Source organism: Thermobia domestica, chromosome 1 (assembly GCF_964235325.1).
Source record: "Thermobia domestica chromosome 1, izTheDome1.hap1.1, whole genome shotgun sequence".
NCBI classification, from domain to species: domain Eukaryota; kingdom Metazoa; phylum Arthropoda; class Insecta; order Zygentoma; family Lepismatidae; genus Thermobia; species Thermobia domestica.
The window spans coordinates 89,453,248-89,473,684 of NC_137454.1; the positions used below are offsets into that span (position 1 = coordinate 89,453,248).

General features: G+C 36.2%; 1 protein-coding gene across 1 annotated transcript in view; it reads right to left on the reverse strand.

Moving 5' to 3' along the window:
- Window positions 1–20,437, reverse strand: part of LOC145687248 (cardioacceleratory peptide receptor-like) — a gene marked incomplete at its 5' end in the record, with an annotated part of 232,214 nt that overhangs the window by 99,482 nt on the left and 112,295 nt on the right. The window contains 2 exons of the mRNA XM_081760725.1: window positions 8,437–8,532; window positions 11,097–11,190. Of these exons, the coding sequence (XP_081616851.1) occupies window positions 8,437–8,532; window positions 11,097–11,190 (190 nt within the window). The remainder of the gene's footprint in view (window positions 1–8,436; window positions 8,533–11,096; window positions 11,191–20,437) is intronic.

Consider the following 20,437-nt stretch of genomic DNA (forward strand, 5'->3'; position numbering starts at 1 on the left):
AACGTCTCATTTCTTGTACAAATATAGTAACGTTAATGGTGTCACTGATCTATTTCATCAAATTATTTATGAGGTTCTAGATAGATGTGTATTCTGCAAAATAAAAACCCAGTACTATTTACCAATGCTGCTTCACAAACAAAATTATTAGGAAAATCATGATCAAATCTTAACATTATAAATAAGTAAAGGGAACTCACATGCTCAATTCCATCGCGATGAATTCTCTCGATTGAGAACAGAAATAATTCGCGATATAGTCAATACATATAAGTCAAACATCAGAATCTTTGAACAAGCATTAATTAGCGATCCGAACTTACTCTGAAACATTATCAAAAGAAAATCTAAGACATCTAGTACCACACTCGATGGCTTTTAATGAAAATGTGCTTTACTAATAACATCGGCATTTCCCTCGTACTTTTACTCTACTGATACAAATGAATGTAAAACTACATAAGCACTTACTGCGTAAGTAGTATCAATTTACAAGAAATCGAAACTGCCATTAGAAAACTAAAATCTAAAAAACTCAATAGCTCTCGACGTGTACCGGCATATACAATATAATCAAAGGTCGTTCAGACAGTCTTAATTATTCAGTACATTACATATTCAACCTCTTCATTGGTTCACATACGTTCCCTGATAAACGGAAAGAAACCGTAGTTTGTCCAATCCCATCAAAAGCAGGTAATAAATATAATATCCAGAATCAAAGACAAATTGCTGCTCTATTAGCTTTTGCTAACGTTTATGAACAAATAATATTCTGTATATACGCATACGTTTCAACACTGTAAGAGGACTTATCAGAATTTTAACACAGACTTATATCTTGTCGTTCAACTATCACCAACCTTTCAGTAGCAACTAAATTTATAGCAAACAAATTCGATGAAGGAATCCAAGCAGATCTTATTTACACGGATTCTAGCGAAGCATTTGAGACCGTGGATCACAATATTTTAATTCGCAAACTAAAATTCTTCCATTTTTCCCGAGCTTCTGTCAAATTGTTTGGCTTATATCTACATAATTACAGGCCAGTAGTAATATTCAAAGAATGCACCTGGAATAGTTTATATCATGGACTCTGTAATCCCCCAAGGATCCATTATTGGGCCCCTATTACTCAGTTTTATATATATTCCACCGACAAACTTCGGGAGGTAAATCCTCTCATACGAAGAAACAAAAAAGTTCAGTAAACATGGGTCTGGAAACGCGTTGTGTCGGAGATATAAGGCGTCGAAACCGTGGGAAATGAGTATTCAACGTAGACGGTGCAGTTTGAAAACTCACCAGCGAAGTCATACCTGCTCTGGTTGAACATGCATGTTTCATAATCTTGCAATGCCTGCGGAAGGGATTCCCCAAAGGAGTATAGGGATTCCCGGATTATCTGCCGAGTGAAGATGGCTCGAAAGGGGTATGAATGGACGACTTCCTCACCTGTTAACAGTACTTCCTTGTACCAAGATGATAACTCAAACGGATACAAAATGGTGGACACTTGTATACCTGCTGTGTGTGGTTGCATAACCGCCACATACGGATGGTGCCCAATAATGAAGTTCGGAATATGAAGTACTGTGAATATGCAGTCGAAGGTTCGTAGTGAGGCACGTGCGGTGTTGCTACAGCATAACACACGAAGCAGAGTGATTGAGAGCTGTTGAAACTAGATGCAAACCCGCTATCAAAATGTATATAAATTATCGTGGACAAGTGTATGTTAACATATGCAGCATTGTGGAGTATAGTATTAACATACGTAAGAAGCAGCTGACAAATGACCTCCTGGGAACAGCGATAATGTGATTCGCATATTAGTGGCATAGTTGGTGGCGTGCAATGCTGTAAAGCATAACCTCCAGGCACACAAATAAAATACACAAAGCACAAAGACAGAAGAAGACGAGTCAATACAGGAAATGGTGTTTGTAATTCGCTTGTACCTTACAAGGTCACGCAATCTACTAAAAATGTGAACCATTGACTTCAATGCACAAGAGATAGCGTCGAAGCACTTCGTCTCGCACACGAGGAAAAACGTCGTGGTTAACACGAATTTTTGCGGAAGCCTCGACAATGCGGCCCACAAGGTCCAATTCATTCTCCATTGGTGTCTGGTAGACCAACTCCTTCATATGTCCCCATAGGTAAAAGTCCATAGGTGTCATATCCGGTGATCTAGGAGGCCATGCTACAGGACCGCCATGCCCGATCCATCGATTCCCAAACATATCAGAAAGTACATTTTGAACACGCCGCGGCCGATGGGGTGGAGCTCCGTCATACTGGAACCACATTTGTCGCCGGAATGCAAGGGGGACATTTTCTAGCAATTCCGGGAGTACCTATGAAAGAAACACACTGTAAGTATGCATGTTCAGTCGTGGAGGTAATAATAAGGTCCTACTAAAACATTATCGACTATACCGGCCCACACATTAACTGTGAATCGTTCTTGATGACCTGGGCGAAACATTGCATGTGGATTGTCTGCTGCTCACACATGCCTATTATGAGCATTGTAACATCCGTCACGAGCAAAACTACTCTCATCCGTGAACAAAACATGCCGCGCGAACTGCGGATTCTCCACACACTGCCGCAGGTACCATCGGGCAAATCGCACAGGTTTGGGATAGTCTGTAGGATGCAAAACTTGTACTCTTTGAGGATGATATGGATAGAGATGTTCTTCATGTAGGACGTTCCACACTTGGTGGTGCTGAACATGCAACACATGTCCAACGGCCCGCGTGCTTGTTGAGGGATTTTGTTCTAATTGGTCCAACACATTCTCTTCGAATGCTGGTGTTCTCACTGTTCGTGGTCTTCCTGCATCAGGCCAGTGAATATGTAAGGAACCTGATTCTCGCAGCTGCCGATCAATTGACGTAAATGTAGTGTGATGGGGCACCGTCGTTCTGGAAAACGTTCTCTATACAGTCTTTGTGCCTCCCTTGCATTTCCCAAAGCTGCACCATATGCCAGATGCATATCACTTAATTCTGCCCAAGTAAACTCCATTTCCTACTACGGTGTTTTACAAAGCACAGACAGTAAGCACTGCACAGAAGCACAGTCGCTTCCAGAATACACGTCAGTCTTCGGTAGACTAGCTTCTTTAGGTGCTCGTCTGTCATATGGCTTAGAGTCGAATCCCACTAACAGCATGACTCTGTTAGTCAATGTTTATTTTATCTCTTCTATCGTATTTTTGTTCCTATAAACAGTTTTGGACGTAAGAAAAACGCTATGTACTGTTATTTCAAGGACAATGTCTTTTTGTTGAATATTCTGAACTCAGTTAAAATGATCGTGTGAAACTGAAATACCTCTTACATGTTTTAATATTTAAAGAAGACCAGAAACCAATTTCCTTGCACACAGTAAAATGATAATCAATGCTGTTTTTGTTTTTAAAGATCGACAATACCCTGCAGAGTTCGACTGCGTGTGCATTTGAATGCAGCCTAAATCTGTTTACATTATGAGAGTTAATTACATCCGACGACTAAAGTTCAGACACAAATGCAGGCGATCTTGCGGCCAAAGCGTTTATAGAGGTACCATCTTGGCATTCGACTTGTGAAACTGAAGAACGCCACTCAGAATGGTTGAACAAAATGTGGCGAATCTAGGCTGCGGTCGGGGGGGGGGGCTTGGTCCCCCAATTTTGCTGCGTTACTAGAAATCACTAATGTCATAAGTACCAAAACGCAGTCCAAATTACGTATTTTACATAGCAAAATACTGACACCCCCTCCCCCTCCAGTTTTTACTTTCAAGATCGGCTACTGAACACAAGGATCGTAACCGGTTCTCTCTACACTTAATCTACTCTGGTGTGCTAAATTGGAATAGGCGTATAGATTTGAGGCCCCAGCAGTTGCATTGTAAGCAAAAATAAACATGAGAAGAGTATGATGTTATGATTATTATTTTGTAATATCGTCCCCGCCTTATAGACCTAACAAAATGGACACGAAGACAATCTTGATGTAACTTTAAATGGAGGAATAAAGACAAGGTATAAAATATGAAGGTGGTTTATTGTTCTGTTTACATATTTTGGAATCCGTTAACACGAGCGGCTTGGGTACCCGAAGAGAAAACGAAACCGTAGCAGGACTTACTTTTAATTTAACGAGCTAAACCAATTCATTTAGATATCACATTCACGCACTACAGTATCATTGAATTGTACGTTTATAACAATTGTTTATTGTTTGATTGTTTATTTGTTAAGATGTTCAACGTTCCTTTTCAGCAGCGGCGCTATATGGAGACGGGACCTAAAGTTTCAAATGCGATCCGATCCATCTCTTGATTGTTGAGTCCAAAGCTTGGACTCTTAGTGGGGATTGACCCCGTGACACGACGCGTCAACGTGCAACCTTGGTTTCTGCTGCTTCCTTGCTTATCCACGTAACGGTGCAACAAGTGAAAGGAACAAGTACCATTGAAATCAGGTAGACGGTTGCAGACTTATTAAGATAATGCATATGATTTCAAATCACAAATTTCTTATACATTTAATCAAATCATGCTTGTAATGTACTTAATATTGGGTCTCGTTCATTAGTGACATTCACTCAGTTCACTAGACATAACGATATTTCTAGCCATTGCTAAACATTACTCATATCTGGAAATGTGCTGACTGTATTCGCTATCATAGGGCTACTACTTGGGGTTTTACTTTGCATTAAGTGTTTTCACAATTTCAATCACTCTGCTTCGTGTGTTATGCTGTAGCAACACTGCACGTGCCTCACTACGAACCTTCGACTGCATATTCACAGTACTTCATATTCCGAACTTCATTATTGGGCACCATCCGTATGTGGCGGTTATGCAACCACACACAGCAGGTATACAAGTGTCCACCATTTTGTATCCGTTTGAGTTATCATCTTGGTACAAGGAAGTACTGTTAACAGGTGAGGAAGTCGTCCATTCATACCCCTTTCGAGCCATCTTCACTCGACAGATAATCCGGGAATCCCTATACTCCTTTGGGGAATCCCTTCCGCAGGCATTGCAAGATTATGAAACATGCATGTTTAACAAGAGCAGGTATGACTTCGCTGGTGAGTTTTCAAACCGCACCGTCTACGTTGAATATTTTCTGAAATATACGCCTTTGAAGATTCATTTCCACGGTTTCGGCGCCTTATATCTCCGAAACAACGCGTTTCCAGACCCATGTTTACTGAGCTTTTTTTGTTTCTTCGTATGAGAGGATTTACCTCCCGAAGTTTGTTGGTGGAATTTTTTGACACCATATATATATATATATAATCTCCCAGACATAATTAACTCTTACAAGATACTTTATGCAGATGATCTTAAGCTACATAAAGAAATAACTTCACAAACAAATTGTAATTTACTGCAGGAAGATTTAAATAACGTATAAAGCTGACGTCAAGAAAACAAACTTGAGATGAAGCTCAAGAAATGTAAATTTAGTCCAAACATAAATCGCAGGCAAATCCTATTTACTTCATAAATTGAAATGTTACACATACAACAGAAACATTGCAAGACCTCTGTTTTGTTTATGACTGTCAACTATGTATTGGTCAAGTATCAAAAGAAGGACACAAAGCATTAAGATTTATTAATAGTATAGGGAAAGATTTCAAAACGAATGTTGCATTGAAAATACTATATTTTACAAATATCAGAACAAAATTAGAGTACGCTTCAACGGCATGGAATTTGCACACTAATAAACAATGTCAGCAACCGGAACGAATACAATATGAGTTTCTTAGATTACTAACATACCCAAAATTTGAACACTATATCTATCTACCAGTTAACTTAAAATGACTTCATTAAAATCCCACAGAACAGTCAATGATAAAGTTGATAGCCTTATATTCCCTAGTGAAATTAAAATCAACGTGTCGTCATCAAAGACAGGAAATAGAAAACACCTTTTATTTCTACTGTAAGAAAGCCAGGACCAATTACCTTCTACATTCTTCAATGTGGAGAATTTGAGGTTCCTTTAATACTTCTGTACCATTGTAAAACATCCTAATTTGTTTGTTGATGTATTTGATACAGCAAAGGTATTCAAAAAATAAAATAGTTATGTAAATACACGTAATGAGTAAGGACACTGTAGTTGGGTGTAACGCCTGGAGTGTATCCTTGAATAAATAAATAGTAAATTCGAAACAACGTTCTTGCTTTGTTAACACATGAACTGACCCTATCGGCATTTTGCACATGCTACTACGTAAGCACTACTGTATTCCGGTAGTAGGAAAGCTGTATAGAATAAAAATTTATAACTTCATATGCTGCATTGAATTAAAAGCCTTTCAACTGAATTCTTATCCCATGAGCTGCGGTGACGCAGTGGTAGAGCGTTCACTTCTGGTGCTTGGGGTCCCGGGTTAATACCAGCCCCCGCAAAATGAACTTTGTGGTGGACAAATACCGTGTGCATGGTTTTCCTCGGGGTTCTCCTACTATCTTCATTCCACCATTTCATTCATTACTCATCATCACCGTCTCTTTTAGCCTAACCGGCATAAACATGGGACGTAAAACTCAAAGATTTCATTTTTATTTTTTCAATTATCTCTATCCTCCCTTACTACTAACAAAGCAAATGCCTTTTCTTTTTACGAAAAGAATCTCGTCTGATAATGATTTTTTCCATCTACCAAACGTGAAAATGCACTTAAACAGAAAACACATTATTAACGTTTAACGAAAATAACATCCAAAAAATGAGAAATACACCAATTGATAGATCTTATCGAGTTGAACAGAATGGTGTGCGCGAGTAGTTATCGCGAAAATCGACAAAAGCGAATTTCTTAGAAAATCTAAAAAAATGATGCTGTTCGAGAACCATGGGACTGTTAAGGTAAAACTAATCTATATAAATAAAAATGAATGTAACGATGTTTGACGGTAAACTCCTTCTAAATTGCTACAACGATTTAGATGATTTTTGGTATTCGAGTGAACTCTGGCGTAAGTTAGGATTTTAGCATATTTTTCGGCAAGGAAAGGAGAGAATGAATAGGGAGTAACATGTAAAAAAGTTAGAAAAGATCCTATATTACTGTCTAGTCTAATCTACAATTTTCGGGATCGCTGAGTTAAATAGTAACACCCCCGATATGGTATAAGGCTAAATTAATCCCCTATCGGCGTCGGAGTGAGAAGGGATCAGGGAAAATATAGGAAGGTGGTGACGAGTAAAAATAATTGAAATGACTGATATTAGTGTTTCATCCATAATATTTGATGCCGCCAAGTTGAATAATAATATTTCCGATGCCTTTTAAGTCTAACTTCAACCTCATCGGTGTTGCGGGGTGAAGAATGAGAAGAGAATGACATTACTGATTTGTATCATTACATTTTTATTACAAAGTGTATCCTAAAGGGGGAACGGGTTAAAATACTTTTCATAAACATATTCCATATAAAAAATAGAAATCAGTTTATGTGGCTGAGACTGACACTTTCTACTATCACTACCACTCCACTTTTGTTGAAATACGTATCCTAGGAGAAAAAAAGAGGGTTCAAATACTTTCCACAAACCTTTCTTTCCGCGCGCATTTCAGCTAGCATTAAAATATATTCTCATTATGCTCTTCATTGCAACACGAACATATCACATTCTATACATAATGATACATGTCCTAAACCAGGCGCGCACCAAGAAATTTTTGTTGATAACGGTTCAAGTTTTGGGAGTGGAGGGTATCAAATACTACAAACTACTACGACTATGTAGTATTGAACGGGTATTATTTTGCAAGACGGTAAAGTAATTGTAAAATACTTCATCTATATTTTCAGAAAAAAAAAGTGATACAACTAGATCTAGATTGTTTTTATAAGAGAAAGAGTATAGATTAAGTGTAAGATTAAATTTTTATGCTACATCAATCATTTCCCTGTTAAACAAGTATAGTTTTATTGTGAAAGTGTACAAATGTAAGTTACTGTAAATTAGGAAGTTTTGGTGGGAGAGCACGGACCCGGTGGGCCCCTGCCCATATCGCATATATGGAAATATATGTATATATTTAAGATTAGAAGGTAAAATACGTATTTTTGAGTTTAAAAGTGTTATTGAGTTTAACAAATTTTTCGGTTAAACTTCAAAATATATTGATAAGGTTAAAGACTCACATATAATTAGAATATGAGAAGGTATATAGAGCATAGAATATTGTCGTTTTACTTCACATATAAGATTATTGTGGTTAAACCTAAGAAAAAAAATTGGTAAGGTTAAAACTTCACACATTTGGGAAATGAGAGAAATTTTTATACTGACCGCTTCAACTACCGGCATAGATTCATTCATAAATTTAGATTTCTCGTAATCTTATTTCTCTCTTTTACCAAAGTTTATTAATTACTAACCTTGGACTTCTTCTTCTCTATATAGAACGAGAAGTGGGATGGAAAATAGAAGACTAAGAATCCACGCTGTAGCTACAAGCAGTCGGGCTCTTCTCCCTACAAAACACAACAAGCATATCCAATATTATACTTGTTGAAACATCATAAGAAACTAAGTTATTAAACAACTTATTTGCTATCGCAGTAATGTCTGTGTGACGCATAGCGATGGAAGAAATATGCAGATCTCACCAAACTAAAAACTTATAAACTAAATACAAATGCTTGCAAAAATCAATTTCGAAATAAAAATATTATAAAATTCTAGAAACATCTTCTATTACGTACTACAACTTATAAACGAGTGATTGGTGGTTTCACGGAAAATTAATAAATAATTACCTTGGTATCTAGATAAAGTTTTGTTTGCTTTCACAGAAAGAAAAAAAAATAGTTATTACAACTTATTTATTTTAGATGAAAATCTGATATTACTTCATCGAAAAAAATGCAATATTCCCAACTTTATTAATAGAGTATAAACGATGGAAAAATCGAAATTTCTTTGCCTCTTCTTTTTTAAATATATATATATATATATATATATATATATATATATATATATATATATATATATATATATATATATATATATATATATATATAACAACAAGAAATTCAACAATCTTTGACAACTTTTCAAATTTAAACTCAAATATTTAATAAGCACACCAAAATTTCAAAACAAGTATTGAAAAGTTGACCAATATGAAACAATTGCGTACAAAGATGATATTACAATAATTTCAATTTTATTTTAACAATATATTTTTAACTATTAGTCAAGAAATTTTTGCTAGGAATATTGTCTAACTTAGAGTGGAATTCTAATACCATTAATATAACTTAGAATTATTTAGAAAATTAGCTAGGTATAAATAAAAAAAATGACGATATTTTCCCTCTACAAGCTCACATATCTGTGGCCAAACTACTAAAGTTATGTAACAGACTTTAACCGCTCAGACAATGTGTCTCACCGGAATTTTAATAGAAAGATGTAACTGCTACTATCTGATCTATCTTGTGACTACTAGGCAAAAGTTGAGATTGTCTCGTCTCGAAAAACGTGTTGTGAAAATGATGTCTCTTTCCAGAAAGTGTATCTCTTTCTATTGGAAGAGCTCTGTCTCTCGTCTTATCTCGGCTGCACTTGTCACAAAAACAGAGATATAGTCAACAAAGTTCTGGTTAAAGGAACAAAGGACTTCGCCAATATGGGATATTTTCCTAATGTTTGCTGCCTCACTTTTAATTGGAAGCTGTATGTGTGTTCCTAGATAAAATATTGCGATGATATAATTTATCATGTTTAATAATAATAAACTACTAATTTCTAAAATATCTTGTCTCTTAGCGATTAATACTTTACATTTGTCAGAAAATACTTTCCCAACATTACCAATATAACTATACACTTTATAAAAAATATCCATGTTATAACTAAACAATCTGAATCGTAGATACGTTGTTATTCTAAAATTTAGATATTGATGCTGTATTTAGTAAAAATAAATGAACTAAGCGATTCAACTTGGCGATACGTAGTCAGTTCAATGATGCGGTACTTAGTCTGTTTTATTTTTGTTTAGCTTTTCAGACCGCTTTCAGTTATTTCTTTATTCAAGCAACTTTTCAATTGTTTGGCCATGCTAAATGAAAACCGAATATTCCATCTGGGATCGAACACAGAAGTACTAGCACCAAAGGAAGCATAAAAGAGAGGGTAAGCCTAAGTCACTTGACAAAATTACCAGTAAACTGTATAAAATCACTTCTTACAAGTATTATTCATGAACCCCATAACGCACTGTTTATATCAAGCAGCCAGTGGTATTTAATTGAGAATTGAAAACTGCTACTGCCAAGCGACTTTCACATTGTATGGTAAACTAAAACATTGAAGCAATATTCTTAAGAACGACATAGTGTATTTGGGTATCTTGTGTACAATATCAGAACCGCAGTTATTGTTGAAAGGGATTGTACTGTTAGCACAATTTCTATCCTATCTCCATCCTGTTAGCACAAGTATCCCCATCGCATGACTCTAATGCGATGGTACTCCAAAGGGTTAAGTACTCCGGTTTAGGTAAGGGTACTTGATTCGCATACAAAACCGAGTATTTATCGGATCTCACTTTAAACATAATGTTTGCTGCATACAACCTCGATGTTGAAAAGGAACTCAAATCAATTCACGATTTAGGGAAGTAACGACATTGAAACCCGATACGTTACTTGCTTCATAAAAGTAAATTTGCCATACCTACATTCCCACCAGGAAGAATGTAGTAATATTAGATGCTTCAGTCTTTGCGTAAAAACAACTTTAAAAAATGAGTTAAAAATAAGTGATGTAAATCTTTGGGACATCCAAATTCTATATTTATCCTTTCATTTCAACATTTGTTGTTAGACTGCAACACCGTCTCTCTTGCGAAAAGAAAGAACATTTGTAGTAATCTCATAGGAAAAGTAACTTTGACATCTTATATATGTTGAAAGTGATAACGAATTCCTATATTCCAACTTTCTCCCCTATTACCATCTTTTAATCTAACAAATTAAGAGATTCAGAAGCTAAAATATATTTACTAGCTATATAAAATTGTACTTACAGCTACCGGAGAAATTCATTGGATGCGTAATGGCGTCATATCTATCTATGCTCAGTGCAACTAATACGTACGTTGAGGAATATGTAACCACTGCCTGTAAGAAATAAGAATACATTTACATTATAACAACAACAATCTGAATTCTGATAATCCAAATAGCCAAATATCCTGATCGATATTAGGGAATAAAACATTTTAAAACCTTATTGCAATGTGAATTATAAGTATTCGTTCGTAAAACTGTAATTTCCTTGAAATTTCCTATTTAAACCAATGTTAAAGTTTATAGTTAATTGGAACTTCTTGAATTTTAAATTGTAGTAAAATGATCTTATTTCCAACATACTTTAAGGCTATCTTTTTAATAAACAAGAGATTCTGGATTTCTTTTCCACCATAACGTTTTATTGACTTCCCCAACTATCCAAATTACTTACAGTATTCTTTAATCCGGATAACCTTTAATCAGTAATATTTAATCCGGATAACCTTTAATCAGTAATATTTAATCCGGATAACCTTTAATCAGTAATCTTTAATCCGGATAACCTTTAATCAGTAATCTTTAATCCAGAGTTTCATTGTATATACTATTTAACATTTGAGAATAAAACTATAAAGCTAACTATCATATTAATAATTATTTTGGACAAAAAACGCGGGGCCGTGGTGGCTTAATGGTATAGCGCTCATCTCCGGTTGTGTGGGATTCCTGGTTCGATCTGAGCTTTCGCCAAATGAGCTTCGTGACGGACAAATATTATGTACGTGAGTTTTCTAAGAGTTCTCCCACAATTCTACAATTTCATTATTTCGCTCATTATCTTCTCCATCGTCTTCTTCAGTCTCGGAGCATAATCGTGGGACGTGAAACTAACTAAGTAAAGAGGTACGGGCCACCGCATCAAACTTCCTTATTCCAATTTCTTAAAGTAAATCACATTACACTGCAGTGATTGCTGAAACATTGATTTGTGAAATACGAAGAAAATTATAAGGAGTTTTCGAAATGTCCGAAGAAAATTGTAAGGCGATGTTCTAAGAACCCCCTCCCAAAGATAAACTGCCGCTTGTGAATATTTTCATAAGAAGTAATATACGCAACATTATTAACGCAAGTTATTAATGGAAGTTTAATTTATGAAATATGAAGAATATAACCGAGTCGTTTATGAGAAAGACGTACGAAAAGAAACTCATTGTCAAGTGTAAACTATTCCCTTGTGGATTGTTTCGTGGTAAATGACTTATCCACTATTGCTGGGTAATTAATGAAGCACTTACTTATGAAATATGAACGATATCGACTGAGACGTTTTTAAGAAAATCTCCCGAAAAGTTTCTTACGGATTTTTCTTTGTTTTGTTCTGTTAAATAGGACGAACAAGTTCTACGTCATATATCGACTGCTTAAAAATGACAATTATGGACCTTAGTGCAGCATAATGAGTGACTTACTAAATATTGTTTCAAATTACTGTTCTCGTCTTTTAACTCAATTTAATACATAATATACAATATCTGTACTTGTAAAAAGTATAAAATCGTACCGGCATGAAATAGAAACACATATTTGATATACACACTTGTTCCAAAAAAATCTTACCCACAGACGTAGCTTTAAAAGGCAAATTCCGGAAACAGTAGGTAGAAAATTCAAACTTTTCAGCTCTAAATGAAGATCTCAATTAAAAAATAAAATTGATTTAATTTCAACTGTAAGTAAGAGAGTAGAGCTTTTATATTAAGAAAGGCGGGTGGTCAATTTTTTGAACAAGTCTGTACATATTTTACTACTTCATGAATATGTAAGTTGTATAGTTTCACCTACATGAGGCGCAAATCTAGAGATCCTTATCAAATTAATGGAAACATGTCGACTTCGAAACACGTTATATATCTGGGTTGGTAACTATTAGGTGGTGTTTGCAGCGAAGGGTCTTTGGTGATTTGTTAGGACAAGCTACCTAATACGTGAGGAGCAATAGAACACCAGTATGCAGTGGACTGAGTAGGCAGCGATAGTGTAAAATGGACAACCTCTCTGATTTTAAAAGAAGGGAAATTGTTGGCGTCCGGTTATATAGCGCGAGCGTGATGAAAGTGGCAAGTATGTTGAAGGTGCCGTAAGCGATAGTGTCCAAGGTAATGGCGCCGTACAAAACTTACGGCAAAATCACATCGGGGAAGAGGAAGAGTGGGCGGAAGAAAATACTCAGTGACAGGTCCCACCTACCATTAAAGTGGTTTACCACTCAGAATTGAAGCGCGACTGCGGTGCAAGTGACGGAAGAACTTAAGCTGGACCTCTCACAGCCTATGTCGACAATCACACTTCGTCACGAGTTGGGGCCGCGGTGGCTCAATGGTAGAGCGTTCACCTCTGGTGCTAGGGGTTAGGGATGCACGCGAGACGCGAGAAGTCTCGTCTCGTCTCGAGACGAGTGTGAAAATTTTATGCGAGACGCGAGACGAGACTAAACCATGCGAGACGAGACTCGGTTAAGTCTCGCACGAGAAGTCTCGCATCATTTATGAATTACATTTAATTGTATATTTAGTGATTTTACATTTATTGAGTTTTCTAAGTTGAGCCTTAATGCCTGCAGTAACAAAAAAGTGATTGGGGCAATAGACATTTTATGAGATTTATTATTATTCAAGGTTGATTTTGCTTAGCTCAGGATCAAAAGACATGTGGTCTGTGTCTGTGTGGCTTGACACCAGTTCTGTCGGGTTAACCAAAGCTTTTCAGGTTTTGATATTCTGGCAACACTGCTGTTAGTTCAACTGTATGATCTGGAAATTGATCCAGAAAGCTTTTTTCGTATCAAGTATAGTTTGCTGGATATTTTGATTCTCGCAATTGTTAACATATCGCGTTATCCACAAGTCCGTTGACACAAGTAAAGTTATTCCTTGATGGTTGGTGTAAAAGGAGGCGACAATAGATGGCAGCACTGTTCTCCTACACAAGTAACGTATTTTTATATTTTCTCTGCTGCTTACACAAATTTAATGCTAGAGAGTTTAAACTTTCTGAAAAGAAAGTTCAAACCTATTCTAAGGGAACAATCCGTGTCAATTTTGGATATTGTGACGTTAGAGCATTCCTCAGACTAGAAGCAGGCAAAGACAAGGTTGAAATCCGGTTAAATAAAGACGAAGAAATTTACATATAGATATAGTAAAAAGGATCCGGGTTTGGTTCAATGAGTTCAGAGAAACATATACGGAAACGTTATATTCTTTATATCCTAATTACATTGGCGACTTTTTTTTTCGGGGCAACAATGTGCCCGCATGGCATACTGGAAAATATTGCTGGAGACCTCTAAGCTGGAAAACAATGTTGGATCCAGCAACAATTTATGCTGGTTTTACTGTAAATTATGCTATTAATTTGACGAAAATTAATGGTCCAGCAATCAAATTCCAGCACAACTTTTCTTTTAATTTGGAGCGGAGGGGACACAGGTTCGGATACCATGTTGAACTCTAGGTTCCGTTTCCTTAGGATGTTATGGACATTATCTCATGGAAAGCAATGGCAAACCACCATGGATTCACCTTGCCAAGGGACTTTTAGGTCAAATACCTGCCTTCGGACAGAATAGCGCATCATCATTCATTAACAGTCATAGAATAACACATTGCAAAATTTTGACCCAGAATATATGCGAGACCATGCGAGAAAGTCTCGCGCGAGACTCGAGATGAGACTCAAAATTTTATGCGAGACGCGAGACGAGACTTCACATTTGCGAGACGAGACGAGACGCGAGACGAGATCAACATTTGAGGCTGCGAGACGAGACGAGACTTTTTCATTTCTCGTCTCGTTTCGTCTCGCGTGCATCCCTACTAGGGGTCTCGGGTTCAAATCCTATTCCCGCCAAGTGAACTTTGTGGTGGAATAACCGGGTTCTCCCGTTTCCTCCCACTTTCTTCATTCCACCATTTCATTCATCTCTCATCATCACCGTCTCCTTTAGCCTAACCGGCATAACCGTGGGACGTAAAACTCAAAAATTTCTTTCCATTTTTCGTCACGAGTTACAAGAAATGGACATACAGGGTCGGGTTGCACGGACGAAACCTCTGATACGAAACCATCACGCTTTAGCACGACGTCAGTGATGCAGAGAGTATGCAATACGGACACTGAGGACTGGAAATGTTTGATATGGTCGGATGAGTCATCGTTCATCACGGGCAGCATTTGTGTGTGGAGGTGGCCCAAAGAATCATATGATCCATAATGTCTCTGCTCAATCGTAAAATGCGGTGGCAGCTCTGTGATGCTCTGGGTTACAATACCCTAGTTTTCAGGGATTCTATACTAATGGTTATCGGCCGCGTCACTGTCAATGATTGTGCCCTTATTCTAGAATACGGGTACAGCCTATAGTCTATATGTTGTTTCGGGTAATGATCGCCATATTCTAGCTAATAATGCGCCCATTTACACAACTGGAGCTGTTGCGGTGTAGTTTGAGGAACATCGAGAAGAAGTTGAACAGTTCTCCCCTAATCCACTCAATCACCAGACCTGAACATTCTTGAACATAAGTGATTAGTTTTGAAGTCATGAATCGGGAGCAGATTTCCGCTTCCATCTTGTCCCACGGAATTGAATGATGTACTACACGCGGAATAGTGTATTTTTTCACCTGCTACGATTCACGAACTCTATGACTCCATTCCAAGTCGCATTAGAGCTGTCCTGAAAGCGAAAATTAGTCCAATGCCATATTAATCTCGTAAGATTTATTTTTTCAGGTGTTTCTATTAAATTCATAAGGATCTGTGTGGTCAATGGTACCCTACGGTTACGTTATAAAATAGTTTAATTACACAATTTTTAAACAAATTATTCTATACAATCGGACCATACTTTGAAGCAGTTACTTGTTTGTGTATCTCAGGGACGGCTTTAGAATTTTAATTTTGGGTAGGCTAGCTCCCTCGCTTATAGATACATATACACATTTGATCGATTAGTGAGACTAGGAAACCAGTTGTGAATGCTTTATACCAATTGTTCTATGTACTTTATTATTATACTCATTAAACAATTCTTGTAATACCTGTATATACAGCCATTTAGAATTTCCTTGAGTACTAATTTTTTTCCACTAGTTTTCTTTCAGAGTTCTGTTAAAATGTTATGCAATATATTGTTTTACAGAGACATATACTCAACATGGAGGACTCAAAATTGAAGAATACGCAAAATATCATTTCTCTATGACTCACGGTTTCCGAAATATGGCTCCTTAAATCTCCCGAAATCCGAACATTTTTTACCAATATCCAGGGAACGGTAGCCAGTTGGCCAGTGGCCATCTGTTACTATTTGGTACCAAAATGTTCACCATCCTCTTGATCAACACCAATATGGTCTCTATATGACTTACGGTTCCCGAGATATAGCTCCTTAAATTTCCCGAAATCGGCCGGTATCTCGAGAACGGTAAGAGTGACGCGAAGAATTTCATCACTTGTTTGAGATAGATTTTGATGCTGTATCGAATAGAGAGCTCAAAATTAAAAAAAAAAAAAATCACAAATAACACACACACACACAGACAGAGAATTCAGTAACGAACTTTTTAAATTCGTTGAAAATTACTTCACAGCAGTGGTTGATGGTATTTTGCTATCTACCATTAATATTCTATATAAATAGTGGAAAATATATTTACTCTTTATTGTATCTTTTAGCGTTTTGGGTAGGCCCGTACCTACCCGGCCTATCCGCTAAAGTCGCCGCTGTTGTATCCAAGGTAGTGCAAATGATGAGAAACAGAATCAACGTTTGACATAGATGAACTTATAATAATTTGAAGCTCATTTACAAGAATGACGAGTCACGACGAACTTATTTTGAAACAATTTACAAGTATGCTTTATTTATTTATTTCTCATTCTACGAGAGCACTCTTTTAATTCTGGAGAGCTAAAATAAAGAGGATTATGGCAGATAAAATATAATGTTTTTAGAAGATACTTTTCAATTAGAAGTCTGCAAAAAACTTGACTGTAGTACTTTTTATTTGGAAATATTTGCGTTAGTTATGCAAGGGCTTAGTGAATGAAGTTCTATTTTTACGTTTTGTAATAGGATTGTATTAAGTGGTTACCTAATTATAGAGTTTTATACATATCCCTGAAAAACGACTCTTTTTTAAGAATTTTACAAAACAAAACTAGAAGAGAGATGTAGATGAATATACCACATAACATGAAGTAAAAATGAAATTCAAACTAAATAGTTATTTTGTGCAGTTGTGCTTTTTTTTGTAATTTCTACTACTTCATTTATTTTATGTTGAGGTAGAACAAAAGTTAGGAAAAAAGGGAAAAAGCATGGAAAGAAGTTAAAAAAAAAATAATTCTGTGAATCTTAAGCGTGAATGTTTTGTTAGCCTAATTAAAAGATCTTAAGTGCAAACTATTCTAACTTGCTGAGTCGTAAACACATATCTTTATGTCATTTATTCGTATAGTGAAAAACGTATATCAATAGGACCTTTTCCTTTTTAAAAAAATGCATACTCAGAAAAGTAATATGTACACTAAATTAAAGCCTTTTCTTAAAATATATTATGTACGTAAAACAGTGATGATTTCCATTGATTTAACCCATCTTTGAAGAAATCTCTGATTTAGAAAGCCCTGTCAGGTCGGGGAATATACAAGTAGTTTAAACTTAGTGATTTATCTAAGAGGTTGGAGACTGGCGTGGACCAGGCTCCCCTAAAGTTTTACTGACCTCCTAAATATTTTCATGGTAGGCTTGTTATAATACAGTTGGATCAGCTTCCCTAACTTCTATCAGTCCCCCCTATGTTTTTGGGTTGGCTACGGGTCAGGCGGGTATGCCTAAATTCAAAAGAAATGTTTGTATAAGCTCCCTTCTTGTTTGCACTTTCTGTGACTCGTCTGCTCATACTGTAATTTAACGTTCATTCGAATTCGCTTTCGCGAACACTAATGGAACTCTCACTTGTTACAATTTGAATTCGTGAACCTTAATAAAAGTCGTGCTCGTTGTTGATATAGAAGTCAGTTGATTTCAAACTTCAAATTCGGATATCTCTCGTCAGCAGCAGCGTCGATTTCAGTACAACTTTGAGAAGGACATTCATGTATTGTATATTTCGTTGTGAAGCCAAGATCTAAGTAAAGATACAAATTCTAGGAAGGCCAAGCTAACTTTGGGAGGTCCGCGTTCCCTCAGCTTCCCCAGAATTGGTGCTCACGCCCATCAGAACACAATAAAAATACTATTATCTCATTTCTGTCGTAGATGACTTCTATGGCGGTTTGATATCCATATTTTTATATCAAAAATCAATAAAAAATATCGAAACTCGATTAATATATCCAAACATAAAAATATTAAAATATAACAATACCGAAATACTAAAATATCAATCGTTATGTGTTGTCGACATTTCAATATATGAAAATGTCGATTAAAATATGTGGAGTGTTAAACTTTTACGTACCATTGAATCTTTTTCTTAATAATATGCACAAATTAAAATGCCCATAGCTGTAAATTTACATTTAAAAATATCACACCTCATGTCAACTCCTTAGGTACAATTCTTTTCTGACACAGTCGTCTGCTAAATTACTAATATTTATTTATACATATTTCTGGGCATTACCAGCTTTTATGGCCTGACAATTTTCTAAAAATTGGTTCGGTACAAATTGGTAGGTTAAGTATTTACAGAATTGAGCGGAAAGTGTTTCTCATTTTGGCAATTAGTTAGAAGAAGTAGTAAAAGAAGCGATTATTATTGTAGCTGTGGAATTTGTTTTATGATCGTTGTTAAGGGCATAGAATGCAAGGATGTTATAAATAGAGGATCTGCCCATATGTATTTTCATCCTATTAAATCGATGAAGCCAAAAAACAACAGAGCATCGGCACATCTGATTGGCTACTCTCATTTCTGCCATCGTCTGTTTGGCTACTTTCGTTTCCGCCATGATTGTTGGTTCAAAACATTGCGATCCTATTGGGCGGAGTGCGCAGAGTTGAGGTGGCGAAACTGTGACGTATCGCTTCAAGATTTTGTTGTAAGGGCAGATCCTCTATTTTATAAGATCCTTAATAGAATGTAAAACAGTTTTATTACGCATTTTTGGTTGATGTAGCTCCTCAATTGGTTGTACTAGTGGTCTCGGCACACTAAACCAGAAATAGGTGTGAACATTCTTCACTTCTTACTCATCATTGACAAGTAACAAGTATGATTTTGGAAAATGCTGAACGGATGGTAAACTATAACTTGGTAATTGGTTGTTTTATCTGGGATTATTACTGAGTACTGGTGATTGGTATATGTGCATTATACCGCATACATGATGATTCGATTGGACACCAATGATCTTACCTTGCAGAATGGGCTTGGTAATCAAAAGGTTCAGAAATATATCTTTTACAATTAAAAGAAAAGTCTCAATTCAAGTATACTGACAAGGTACATTCGCGAAGTGTCCCCTCAGGATTCGTGTAAAATTGTAATAATTTTAGCGGCCCATACGGGTAATTTGCATATTTATAGACCTTCATATATCCGGAATTCATACAATACTGTAACGCTCGGACACAAATTGCTTTTAGTTTCGTAGGATGTAAATGGACATGAATGTGGGTATATGAAAAACAAATTGCATCAAGTACGGCTTCTCTGACACATGTCATTCACCCATGGACGCCATCTTGGATCCACCATATTAAATTTAATTTTCGGTTTTTCAAATGGGAATAGGTGCAAGTGATATATCAAATTCATATAAAATTTTCTCGGAAATCCACTGGTGTAGTTAATTTTACCGTAGTTTGTACCGTTTGGAAGATATTGCATATTTAATCCCTCCAGGCACTTCACGAATAGACATTTTAGAGTATTATCAGTTAAGGTAACGATGTTGACAAATCAAAACAATTTATAACTGAAAAAAAAAAAACAGTAGGCAGTGGTGTATTTAAGAGGAGGCTACCAGGCTTAAGCCGCCCCCAAATTTTATTTACTACCTTAAAGTAAATGAAATATCTTTCAGAATTTTCACATTTCCAGAAATGAAGTTAGCAAAGCCCCCGAAACAAAATCGTAAATACGCCACTGACTGTAGATATAAACAAACTCTTTACAACATTGGTGTTATAATCTTATTACATTTCTGTGAGTGATTGTTCTTAATTTCATGTTATACCATAACAAGGAAGTATTCTATTACGGTCAAAATGCCTAATGTAAATGAAGATACGACCAGATTTGGGTGAGGACCTACCATTTCCGTATTTATGTCTGTGT